The following is a 13550-nucleotide window of genomic DNA, read 5'->3' as shown; positions in this document are numbered from 1 at the left end:
TGTCTGAAAATAAGTTTGATAACTACAGGTATATAGCTCTGCTAACTGAGCTTGACCCAACAGAGTGGAGACATAGCCTTGCAAGTGAGCACTGGTAAGATATCTGAATAGGTTGAAATAATATAAATCTTTTCAGGGAGAAGGAAGCTCTGTATAGAATGGCCAAAAAACCACTATAAATAGCTTAGGTCAGGGCATGTGGACAGAGCAACATGGTTCTGGGTTTCCTTAGCTTGCTTTGTGCATGCTAGCTCCACAACCAGACACAGTACCCACGTCAGTGCAACACTGTTCCTGGGCTACTTTGCTCTGCTAATTCTGTGTTGTACATGTAGACTTGCCATGCAAGGTAACCCATTATATCTCCATACAGCACTACACTGTGCATAGAGACATAGCCTTTATCTGTGAGTATACGATCTCATTGCAGACCTCTGCTTTGGATTCCTATCTCCTCTTCCTATTCCCTGATGATGAAAGCAGTCTGAAGAAGTTAGTAGCCATCCCTTCATGATTGTACTGAAGGGTTGGTAGAGAAGGTCATGGGTTACTTTCTTTTTGTGCTTGTGTGTTTGTGCTTTCATCAAACAAGCCTCTGCACAGGGTAGTGGCTGAAAAAGGAAATGTACTACAGATGGATGACAAAATTATGAAATAGGGCCTCTTGTGTCTGAGCACCACTCTCATTTTGAGTTCAGTAAGAGAATAAACCTTCTGAAAAAGGTCTGTCCGCCCTTTATGTAATTGGGGAAAGTAAATAGGACATTTGATTACATGCAATCCCTGCTCCAAAAATGACCTGCCTGCCTGCTAGTTGCTATTATTTGCCTCAAAAATTACACAGTGGAGAAAACAATCAAAAGTATTGTCACACACAAAATGCAGATGCCTATGTTTTGACAGTGCTGACAATGCAAACTGCATACCAATATCCATTCATCATGAGTGATTAAATCAAGATAAACATTTAGCTGGTAACTAGTGACTGACATGAACTAAAATGAGGCTGCAATGGAATGAGGATGGTTTCTGCACCTGTCAATTGGTAGTCATCACCTGTTCCACTGTGACAGTTTGCCTGGTCATCATCACATTCATCCACAGGTTTGCCCTCTGATGTGGTGGGGACTGATGTAGGAGCTGAAACAAAACCCAGGATTATTTCATTAGAATATGTTCTGGAGAAAAGTTTACTAGCTGCAATATTTTGATGAACAAAGTATGCTGTCTTTGTTTGCTATCGCAGGCGAAGAAGAATTACTTTACTTTACATGGGGGGAAGTTATTATTTCTGTTATTATCTGTACATAAACTCCCTTTCACTCCCTCATTAAAACTGTCTTCAGTGTCTGAACTGAAGCGCAGAGATGATTGGGGGATTCGATTGTCACAATATCCTTTTACTATTTATGATTTGAGGAATCATGGAGGGAGTGGGGCAGGAAACTTAGGAAATGGAGTAGATGGTACAAGCACCATCATTTTGCTGCCAGTCAGAGTACCTGCAGGTGGATTTGTGTTCTGAAAAGGAGCTGCTTGACTGGTGTATGCTGCAGACTGCAACTACATACTCACATGCTACATGTTTTATGGGCTATGCTGGCAATTTCCCACTGGGGCAGTGGAGTGCTGGACTGTACAGTGAGTCTGCATGTAGGGGGAATAAAGAAGCAGATGGAGGCTCTTCCTACTTGACAGGCAGGAGAGAGGCTCTGCTACCCTGAAGGCCTATGTACTACATCACAAACGAACACTGTCTTTTGTTCGGGGAGGCACCCTTCCCAGGCAGCACATACATGTCAGTCAGCAGCACATAATAGTCTGGGGCTCACTACTTGTTGTCTGAACAACAGCAACATGTCCCACCATGTATAAACAGGTCTGTCCAGCAGGATCATGCCTCGATCATAGGATTTGGTTCTTCCTTTCATTTCTAACTAGGTCAACATTTCCCTTTCAGGATCATAAACTATACAGAATATAGTTAATTTAGCAAACATTAGTCTTAAGCTTTTGAACTAATGTTAAACCAGCCACCATTTTTAAACATCATCAGGGTCATTATACAATTCAGACTTGAAAAACGGTGAACATCATGCTTTCCTCTGAGCACATGAGAGACAGGAAGTGTCTGAGTATAGTCTGGGTAACACTGACAGGAAGGCATCTTTAAGTAGAAGGGCTGTTTGCTCAATTAGTAGCTCAGGGGTGTTTTTTAAAATAAGCAAGACACCAATCATGTTGGTCATCCCTTCTGGCCACCTGCTTGCTTATGGCCAGTAAGGACATTATTATGGTAGCTGCTGAATCTTTGTTATTGTGCATAAGAGCAATGATTTGTGCAAAGTGCCTAAAACAGCTAAGACCCAATTCTGCAAAGCAAACAGAGATAACAACTAGGGCTAAGTACAGACAGTCAAAAAGCCTGAGGCTGAATTGATTTAGTCTTTGCAGGTTCGTCTAAGATGCAGAGATTAAATTAAGAAACAACTGGACAGACATTTACTTTTGATTCAGGAATGCAGGCACATGCCTGCTGTAGCTCAGGCCAGAAGCCAGGGGGTGCCAGAGCATGTAGCCAGCATGGACTGTGTGTTCACTTCTTCTTCCTGCTGTCCCTGAGGTCTCTGGGATTTGCAGTCCAGAATCACAACAACAGGACTCTTTAAGGTTGCTCATCACTTCCTCTTCTTGCTTCCAGATGCCTCTGGGATTTGTAGTCCACAGTGGCAGCCAGCAGTAAGTTTTTAGCAGGGCAGGGCAACTCTGTACTTGGGAGAAGGGAAGTTTAATTCTTCTCCCTAGCTCCAGACCCCAGACCCCAGTCGGGGTTTGCCAGGGGGGAGGGGGGAGGGCAGACTCTGCCTCCCTGCCTCCCAAACCCTTCTCTGCTGGAGAAGATAGCACAGCCCAACCCAGGGCTGGAAAGCATGCTGGGATACTGGGGAATGTGATTTAACTTGAACCAGGAAGAGATCTGGAGCAGAAGTTTCATAAACCAGTTTAACCCAAATCAGTTAATTCTGATACTACATTCAACCAGGTTTATCTTACACCAGTTTCAGCCATTTTGAAACTGCTTTATGTGCACTGAACTTCTGTTACAGGTTTAAATCAGTTTCTGATTACTTAAACTTGTTTATGTATAACTTCTGCCCCTAGTCTAGGGAATTGCAAAACATAGTCACTAGACCTACTGTTTAAACTTCAGGTTTAGGTTTTGCAGTAGAACTACAGTTCACTGGCTCAGTACAATATCCTAACAAACTTGATACAAACTTTTGTCTAAACTGGACTACTCTTCCCAGTAGCAATGTATCAATGTACTTAAAGCCTGTACAGTGACGTATTCCTCCCCCCTCTTCATCAACCTGCAAAGCTAACTGCGCTTTCCTGATTGGCCAGGAAACTTCAGGCTGGACTGAAGCTCCCTCAAGCAGCTCCATTCTGGGATATGATATGTTGTCTCTGCACGGCCTGTATATGCCTTAAAGGCATAATTTGTCCCTATGCCATCACTTAACTATCCTTGAAGTTAGAAAGTTTTCCCTAATGCCTAGCCTAGGGAAAGTTTTCCCTAATCTCCTTTGTTGCAATTTAGATTCTTTTCTTCTATGCCTATCACCAGTGGACATGGAGTTTATAATCTTTTATGTATTTAAGGACTGTGATAACATCTTTTTTCTGTCTTCTGCTCTAGACTGAATAAACCCAATTTTATTCTTGCAGGTCACATTTTCTAAAGCACTGCTTATCTTTGATGTTCTCATCTGGACTGTCTTCAATTTCTCCTCAATTTCTTTAAGTGCTGCCCAAACCTGGACACAAGGCTCTGGCTGAGGTCTTACCAGTGCTGAGCAGAGGGGAAGGATTACTTCACATTTCTGACATATACTACTCCTATTTTTACATATCAGTATGATGATAGTTTTTTTTATAACAATATGAAATTGTTGACTCAGGTTCAATTGGTGACCTATTATAATCCCTAGAACCTTTTCTGTAGCATTACTAACCAGTCGTTCCATAGTTTGTATTTGTGAAGCTGATTATTCCTATATACTTGTACATGCTGAATTTCATCCTATTTATTTCATGCCATTTTTCTAATTTGTTAAGTTCATTTTGAATTCTAATCCTGTGCTCCAAAGCACTTGCAAGCCCTTCAGCTTGGTATCATCTGCAAACTAAATAAGTGTGTTCAGGTAAGCATAAAGACTGTGACTCCTTTTAGCCTCTGTCCAAATGCATAACCACCCTTTCCATTAGCATTATAGAGTAGAACACAATGTAGTCCCTGGGATCTGATTCAGGTTTTGATCCTCTTTAGTTGCAAAACTCCCACTGAGTTCAGTGGGAGAAGGATTGTATCCACAGGCTGAAATCTTCATTGGGCAACATTGTGTTTTCTTTTAATTTTATTGAACACTGAGCACAATGACACTCAGGAGATAAGAATATGCACAGGAATTGGGAACTTCCTACAGGAACTGAGAACTGTCTCAAACCACACCACTTTCCGGACCATGTACAAGACATACTTCTTCAACCTGGACTTTACAAACAACAACACATAGGTCATCAGCTTTAACTACAAACACACAACATGCCCCTTGGGAAAGGGGTGGAGCAGGAATAACATGCGATGTAGTTTCCATCTAGTTTGTTTAATTTTTCTTTGGAACATGCTCACAGGCCACTATAATAAACATGGCAAAACCCTAACTATAATAGGATAACTATGCTTAATATAACAAAAATATTGCAGAAGGTCAAGACCTGTATAATTTATAGCTGCTACCCTATTGCACCATCATAATTTATTAATATATTGCATAAATAAAAGTATTAATTATATAACAGAAAGCAAGCCAGTGTAATACTGTAGAGCAAGGATTAGCAGTCTATCCCCACAGGTTAGATCTGGCCCATGGTGCCACTGGATCCAGTCTGTGGAGCTGGGGCTTTGATAGGATTCAGCAGAGAGGGGTCTCTGTGGCATTTATTGGTGGAGACTTTGCCCATGCTGTGGTTCTATAGTGGAGAACTTCATCTGTGCCATGCCACAGTTCAGCAGTGGGGAGAAGCGGCAGTGGCTCCTAGGTCCTTTGTGTTGACCTGCCTTCTACCCAAGCTGAGCCATTCTGGCCCACCACTGGAAAACATTGCCAACTGTTGTTATAGGGCACTGTCTCAAGATCAATGTCTCATACTTGCTTTTCTTGGCCTTTTATTTCCTATGGACCTGATCCAGGATTTGGACTTTAATTAGCAAATGAGATAAACAATAACAACTATTCAAACAACTTGTCAACCCATAACACACTAGATAACATGATGCCCAACTAGCAGGACTAAACCTTTGTTTGTGAAAATTTTCCTGCCCATTCCCAAAGGCCATCTTTTCCCATGTTGTACTGTACCTTACATAGACTGTAAGCTTCTCTGAGTCCAGGTCCATTTAATTCTCTTTGAAAGTGTAATACACCTCTCCCATGTCCTTTACAATTAGCCATGACATTTCTCAAGGGCACAGAAAAGTTGATGAAGACCATTACTGTGATTCAGCAGGGGGTGGGAGGAAATAATATTTGTGGCCCCAACAAATTCAAGGGTCCTCAGTGAAAGATTTGACTGAGCCAGGAAATTGATGGTAGTCACAAAGTTCTATGTGCAATCTGTACAGGAATATTAGTGGCAGTGCCCAGCAGTAGTTCAGTTAGAGTACATATCTATGAAAATAATGAAATGTATTAATCTGTGACAGAGCAATTACCTTCAAGCTCACAGCCTAGGAGTTCCATTCTCAGCCCTAGGCCTCCATGTGTGGCTCTCTCAGGGTAGACACGGATGAATCTGGTTGTTACAGGTTCAAAAGCCCGTAGCTCAGGCGTATCATAGTTGGTGTTGCCTTCAAAAGTCTGCAAAGTGTGACAAATGCTGCTTGTTAAAAAAATAGACACTTTCAACAATTGTTTTTCCCCCCTTAGGTCTCTAGTATTTGAATTGGATGAGAAGTAGGTCAAATCTTCCACATTTAATAAGTGGCTGACACTCCTATCTTAAATGAGGAAGGAACATATAGTTAAAGCCTCACTGAAATGTGACACGTTTCATTTTTCATCAACTCAGTAGCAACCAATCCATCAGGGTCATAACAGGAGCTGAGTGTTTAATGAGACATGTTTTTAAATGACATTCTGATCTGGGGTATAACTGGGTGACATTTTCAGCACTTCATGGGGAAAAAAATGACTGAAGAGAAGATCCTGTCACCTTTTAAGTAGCTACAATAATAACCCAACTATTTGAGAGAATATTTCAATCTGATTTCCCCCCAGTGACAGAATCAGAGTTTCATACATTATAGTTATTTCAAAAAGGTGTAAATTAAACTCCAGGAGCTATAGCAGCAAGTGTTCTTCTAGTCAGCTTGCTATTGAGTAAAAACAAAAGGTAAAAGCCTGCCTACTGACAAAACTGAAATGAGTACACATGTAATCTAAGGGGACAAGGGAAGTCAATGGACAAGCATCTAAGATAAACTTCTCTCCTCTGAGTTGTACTGTTGATCTCTTACTTGCATTTGTGCCATTATTTTAGCTTCTGATGTCCATGACATTCTGCACATGGAACAGATTATTTTAATTTGTACGTATATTAATATCTAGATACCCCAATTGAGATCAGGATTCCATTAAGTTATTTGCTATATATGCCTATACTTCTCGGCATGAAGGTGTTCCACCTTAAATTAAGTGCTACTTAGGACTCTAGAGGCTAGAACTAATGCTCTGGGGGGACCTGTGGAATTCTGCAGTTTCCCAATGGAACAGGATAGCAATGACGCATTAGTAGCTGTAGTGGATCACTTCTAAGTATTGGGTGTCACCTACATATCTTCCCTTTGCCAGCTAAGTAGCACTTAGGAGGTAAACAAAAGTAGCATGTCTCCCAGGAAAAAGCCTTCTGTCCTGGAGTCTTACAAACATGTGGCCATTGTCCTGTTTCAAGTACCTGTGAAGTATGAAAGATAAAATGTGCTAACGTTTTTTCCTGGGACACTTTGGTGTGAGTCTGTGCAGTTATCATGACACATTCCAGCAACAAAACTGTCAGGTTGTGTGCTATCACTGGCTACCAGAGCTGCGTGAAGCTTCAGGTACTGATTTGACTTGGACGAGATTCGGCCTGATTTGGCGGCTGAATCTCTGAATCTGAATTGAATGAGGAGACCATTTAAAAGGTCTAAATTGATTTGAAGTTCTCTGAATCAATTTGGAAAAGATTTGGAGAGCTTTGGAGTTTTGTGCAGTCCCTGCTCACTGCTGCAGGGAGATGGACCCAGACTCTGCGCTGTTAAGTACGGGGTGGGGGAGAGGGGGAGTTGGAGAAAGGGAGGGGACCATGTGGGGACCCCTGCCAGGTCCCATCCCCTGCCTGCTCCCTCAGCCCCCCTGAGTGCCCCTGACCCCTGCCCGCTTTCCCAGCACCCCTCCATGGCTGCTCCACCCAGCTCCAGCTCCCAGCTCTTTAAAAAAAAGCCCGCGCTCACTGGCTGCTGCCTGGTGGGGGGGTGAGTCCTACAGCCCCCCACTGCCCCATGCTGTGTGGGGGGCTCTGCCATGAGGCCCCTGGCCCCTCCCCGCTCTCCCAGCTGCCCTGCATAGCTGCCCCGCCTGGCCCAGCTCCCAGTTCTTTAAGAAAAAACAAAAAGCCCCACACTCACCAGCTGCTGCAGCAGCCTCGGAGCTCCTGGGGGCTTGTGGCAGAGCCCCCCACATAGCATGAGGTAGTGGGGGGCAGCAGGAAGCCACTGAATCCATGTGTTTTTTTGTTTAAAGAGCTGGGAGCTGGGGCTGTGTGGGGGAGCCATGGGGGGAGAGTGGGTGGGGGTCAGGGGGCTTGTGGCCGAGCCCCCAGCACAGCATGGGGCAGCGGGGGGCAGCGGGGATTGTCCCCCCACCTGGCAGCAGCTGGTGAGTGCCGGGCTTTTTTTTTTAAAGAGCCAGGAGCTGGGGTCGGGTGGGGGATGGGGCTGATTCAGAGATTCAGCTGATTTGCTGGCGGATGAATCTCCAAATCAGATTTGGTTGAATTGATTTGGGACAGTGATCTGAATCACCAAATTGAATCATTGTCCTCTGAATTGGCCGAATCTGAATTCAAAGCAAATACTAGCCGCTTTACACAGGCCTATTGCCTACATACTGTTAGAGAAGCTGCAGTGCATCTTGGAAGGGTTATGTGTGTAAATGGCTGTGCCACTCCTGTTTTGTTCAAAACCCAGGACAATTAGGACCCCTCAGATGAGACAGCTGTTTACAGCCTTAGACATAAAGGTGGAGTAGGATTTGAGTTGAATAATTTACAATCCAAGAGCAAATGTAGGCTAAAGGAAGTTTTATAGGTGGGGAGCTGAGGCACAGAGCTAAAGCAAGAATTGGTCAAACATACAGAAAGAGCTGTGGCATTACCAGAAACTGAACGCAGAACTTCTGAATCTCTGTCTGATGCCTTAAACAAAAGGTTATCTTTTCCCTGAATTATAAGATATATAAAAACAGAGAGAAAAGAATTGTTTATAAAGCACTTTAAATTCTGTTTTATAAGATCTGACTGAATTACAGTACTAATCACAAAATCCTTTGAACTGGAATCCAAATTTGAGATTATGGTGACATTTTAGGGAACTTTCAACTCTTAGTCATGCATCATGAAGCTTCTTTTTTGCATTGATAGGAAAAGCAACTGCCAGGTAGCCTTCACATTTGAATGAGAGCAGCACTCAACATACAGCAATTTCCACCTAATGATCCAAAGATAGACAAAGAGGAGTGCAGAGAAAAAACTGATTTTGTTTTTTAATGCACAGAGGCCACAGGAAAAATAAAATAAAATAAAAATCAATAACTGGGCGTGTTTCACTGCAAATCTAAAAGTATGTCTTTTGGTTTAAATTTCTATATCGTGAGCCTGTAGTTCCCAGCCTTTTTTTGACAACTGTACCAATTTACTTGACTAAGACCCTGGCTGTAATAGCTTGTGCCGTGCTGCTTCTTATTCAGTTCTGTGAAGTTTGGTCCACAATTAATCTCAGGCTGTTTGGAAAGTGTCAGATATTGGGCTTTGGAGCAGACCAACCCTTACTGCAGAGGGTTGAGTAAACTCAGCACAGTTGAATGAATGATGTAGAGTGGTAATGAATGATGTATCGCAAAGAACATGCTTTTACTCCTTTTTAAAATCAATACGAGCAGAATGCGGCCTGAAAGTGGGGACATAAGTTTGGACTATTATGAAAACAGGAGATATCAATAATGTAAGTGTGCTGGTAGCTGTGAACCATGGTATTAAAAAATACTTTCAGTAATGGCACTACTGCACCCAGCTGGCATGGTAGGCTGAATCTTATAGCTTTCTTTATACGGCATTAGGTTAGCTGCTTTTCTAAGAGAACTTGGAGAAGTTAGAAGGCATTGCTCTTTGGATCAAATTGATATGTAATTATTAAGGCTTTCTTTTTATATCTATGTTAATGCATTCAAAAGGTCAGAGAAGCTGCCTATTGTGTGAAAAAGGAATATAGAATGCCATTTTCTGTGTAAAAGTGAGTAGATGTATGTATCTAAGGAACCTGTATTCCTTTCTAATAATAGTCTTAATAGCAACATATAGTAATGAAAACTGTTGCGAAAGACATCAGTGCTGAGTACTGACATGTAGGCATTAGAATTCAGTAGGCAGCTAGAATTATATTGAATCATTGTCACTTGCAGTGCAGACTTGCCTGCGATTTAATTTTGAGTGTTCATTTTCACCATACTTTCATCTTCTTTGTATAGGTGGAGGGAGAACCATAAAGAAAAACTCCAATTTGTGTAGAGAATTTCATACAGGAAATTTTCATAAAATGCTCTGATTGGTTACAAATTTAAATTATAACAACTGAAAAAGAAAAAAAGCTAAATACTATCGGCAAGAGAGAAAAGGTTTGCTTCCTAACAACATTTTAAAGCACAATCAATGTGGTTAGAGAAATTAAGGGAGGTTGTTTCAGGTGACAGGAGATACAGAGAAGATACTAGCACTAACATGGCATGCCTACTCAAGATGTTTACTGTTGCTTTGTAGTAAATGTTTCATGTCTACATGTGCAGCCCTATTAGGCCTCAGGAAACTAACTAACTCCATAGCAGTTATACAAGTATCACCCTGCTGCAGAGTTTTTTCGTGCACAGCAACACAAGTGTAGATGCTGACCCGGCTAGCTGGGGCACGAGAGTGAGGGGGCTGCCTGCTGGCTAGCCTCACACTGGAACACCCTTGTGCCCCAGCAGGCCCCTCCACAGCACATTAGCCCAGGTTGGAGCAGCCCTGGCACATCAAGCTGTGTTGGGGGGCCCCCTGCCATCCAGGGCTGCTCCAACCCAGCTCAACGTGCTGCGGTCCTGGGTGCATGTTCAAACGGTGCACCTGGCTACAATAAACTCTGGTGCAATATGTGCTGGGGTTTATTGTTGCATGCTAATAGCACATGTATGTGCGGCAGGAGCGATGTGGCTGCAGCCCCGGGAGGCCCCCAGAACCCCAGGTAAGGCTGCTTGGGGCCAGCCCAGTGCTGGCCCCAGCTCCCCCTATCCCACCCGGGGTAACTTGCTGCATGTCAGAGTGTGTGTGGCACAGGTGTTCCTTAGGGACAACAAGTGGCAGCACAAGGTGCACTGCCGCTGGTTGTTCACGGGGAACCAAACGTCCACGCATGTCTGGATGTGGCCACAGTGTCTAAAAGGCTTGGAAAAACAGAAAAGGTCAGTAGGAAACCAGTAGAATGGTGCATGGAAAGACATATTTCAAGCTTCATAACATAGGCAGGAGCAGTAACATGAAGGGTGTTACATACAAGAAAAGCAAACATCAATTGAATTGTGAAATTCGTGGTAAGCCAATGAGGTTATCTGAGAATTGAAATGAAGTTGAATACTCAAGGTGAGAAGAGCAAGCTTCTGATCATGTGGCACTATGTAAGAATTAGAAATTGGGAGACCACAGAGCTGAGAATTATAATAGTCAAAGCAAAAGGAAAGCTGTGGATGGTAGGGCAGAGTCAAGAAGGTGGTAGATGCAGGGCCATGGTTTATACAAGTGATTCTCAGCCTGAGTACCAGGGTGCCCTGCAGTGCCATGAGATCCTTTCAAGGGTACCACAGGGGGCTGTGCAATATTTGCATTGTTATATGTGCAAACACCTATACAATTCAGAAGGTTAACCCAGAGATTTCAAATAGTATTCTTTAGTGTCAAAAATATTCTGACCTGTTGTGGTCTTTCTGAGTTTTTTGCAACAACAAGTAAAGTTACGAACTGGCATTTCAGAGGGGTGCCTTGAGTCTAAAAATGTTGAAAACCACTGGTTTATGTTGTAGATGTATAATGCTGACATGCTTAGCTTTTCAGAGCTTTTCCTTTTTTTTCTACAGCATGCAGTTGTTTGCTTTCAAAAGTCAAGATTGTAACCAAGTGAAATGATGTGTTTCATTTCATAAAACAGAGCTGTTTCTAATCCACTTTCATGCTGTGACTCATTATAGCTAACATTCCATACTATCCAACTTCAGTTACTTTTTAAAATGCTACATTCTTGTATTAACATTTTAAAGCCACTAGTCTTCCAAATCCTAGGATTTATCTGATTCCTTTTTAATAAAACTTTTTCTATGGAAGAAAGTTTATTAAATGTTCTGAATTTTGGGGAGGATTTTACTGTTAGACAACACAAGATTGAATTCCAGCTTCTTTAATCTCTGGAATTAATTTCTGATAGTGATGAAAGCTATTGGTGGACTTACTGTATTTTTGTTTTTTTGTCAAACTGTTACCTTTCGACAATGATGGCAAGTGCTTGGATTAGATAACAGAAAGCCATGCAGCATACGGTGTATCACTTTGAAAGCATATGGCAGTATATTTTTTTCTCTCATTGAGAAATGGTGTGGAAGTACACGTCAAAACAACATCCATGTTAGCAGGGAACTGGTTAGATCCCACTGTTGATTTACACCCGCTTCACACTTTATGATGAAGTCAAAACCCATGATAACAGAAAAAGTTGTTTATTGTAAAGGTTGAATTCATTCTGTATTTATACCCGGAACAAATGATGGAAAAAAGATAAGCAAGTGAAAAAAGTCTGATATTTTCACTGAAGTTAAAATCAGGAAGAATAAAACTAAACTTTTGCTTGGAAAAAGCTACATGACATGGCCATAGGGAGGGAGAAGGCATCCTTGCTTTCATTTTAGGAAACAGCCTTGCCCAATGGCTGCTTGGGCCATAGAGGAAAAAAGACCTTAAATCTATTTTTGAGTCTAACACAACTGGGATAAAGAACAGCTGCCATGCTGTGGGATCTTGTTCTGTGTTTTTCATTTGTTTTCCTTTCTTGATATCCTTCATGCAGGAAAAGCTCATATGTATGTTACCTTGCCATGATAATTCCAGTGGTAAAGCATTATTCCTTGTAGAGTAAAGGTGATATCCTATATCTATAGAGTTAGGCGAATATTTTTAGGCAAACATGTTTAAGGACATGTTCCTGACAGAGGAAACAAAATAAGCCAAGAGATGAATGAGATTTTAACTAAATATTTTTAAATGTTCCACAGTACAGTGATGGCCTCTGAGAAATATGTATTCCAGACCACACCTAAGCACATGCATTATTGGGGCCTGCTCTCATTCTATGTTCTCTTTTTCTTCCTGTCAGCCTCCTTATCAGTTCTTGTGGTCCTCTGTGTCACTTCCTTCTTTGTAAAGATGTTGCTACTTCTGCTCAAGCATGTGTAATTATTGCCTTCTCAGGCAACTCTAGAATCCTTCACTAGTAATAAAAGATAACATTTTTCACTTTGAGCATTATCCATGGCTGATTAAAATCACTGGGAGTCTAACCATTGTTTTCAATGGATATTGGATCAGACCTTTATAGGACACTCTTCCTCTGAGAACCTTGAAAAGAATTGCATGCAATTTAGAAACTCTCTAGTCTCTCCTTTTATAGCTAGGGGAAATGAAACACAGAGATTCAGTGGCTCAGTTAAGTTCACATGAACAGTGACAAAACTACAGCCCATTTCATTTCCTCCCCATGAATTGCTATGTTCTAAAGGATTCTGGGGCAGAAATGAGACCCAAAGATAGCTGCTGCACATTGCTGAACAGAAACATGGATTTTGCCCTTTTAATAGGAATGATAAATAACAGGGCTGTGCGGGGGAGGCACACCTGGGCCAAGGGTTAGCGAGGTCTTAGTAAGGGAGCGTCTGGAGGGGCTGGACATATTCAAGTCAGCCGGTCCACCCTAGAGTTCTAAAGGAACTAGCCGAGGTCATTGCAGGTCCCCTGGCACAGCTTTATGAGCACTCATGGTGCACTGGAGAGGTGCTGGAGGACTGGAAGAGGGCCAATGTGGTTCCAATCTTCAAAAAAGGGAGGAAGGAGGACCCGGGAAACTATCGGCCAGTTAGTCTTACCTCGATCCTAGGCAAGCT

The 13550-nt window shown here is 42.3% G+C and overlaps 1 protein-coding gene across 1 annotated transcript in view; it reads right to left on the bottom strand.

The window, feature by feature from the left end:
- NRP1 (neuropilin 1) overlaps positions 1–13550 on the bottom strand; it is a 180954-nt gene that overhangs the window by 26675 nt on the left and 140729 nt on the right. The window contains exons 10-11 of the mRNA XM_019507950.1: positions 5777–5921; positions 1036–1140 (exon numbers count right to left, since the gene is read on the bottom strand). Coding sequence (XP_019363495.1) covers positions 1036–1140; positions 5777–5921 — 250 coding nt within the window. The remainder of the gene's footprint in view (positions 1–1035; positions 1141–5776; positions 5922–13550) is intronic.

This window comes from Gavialis gangeticus, unplaced genomic scaffold (assembly GCF_001723915.1).
Source record: "Gavialis gangeticus isolate Ggan-Ray unplaced genomic scaffold, GavGan_comp1, whole genome shotgun sequence".
NCBI classification, from domain to species: domain Eukaryota; kingdom Metazoa; phylum Chordata; order Crocodylia; family Gavialidae; genus Gavialis; species Gavialis gangeticus.
Note: the sequence above shows the minus strand (reverse complement) of the source record. Positions and strands in the feature narration are given on the sequence as shown.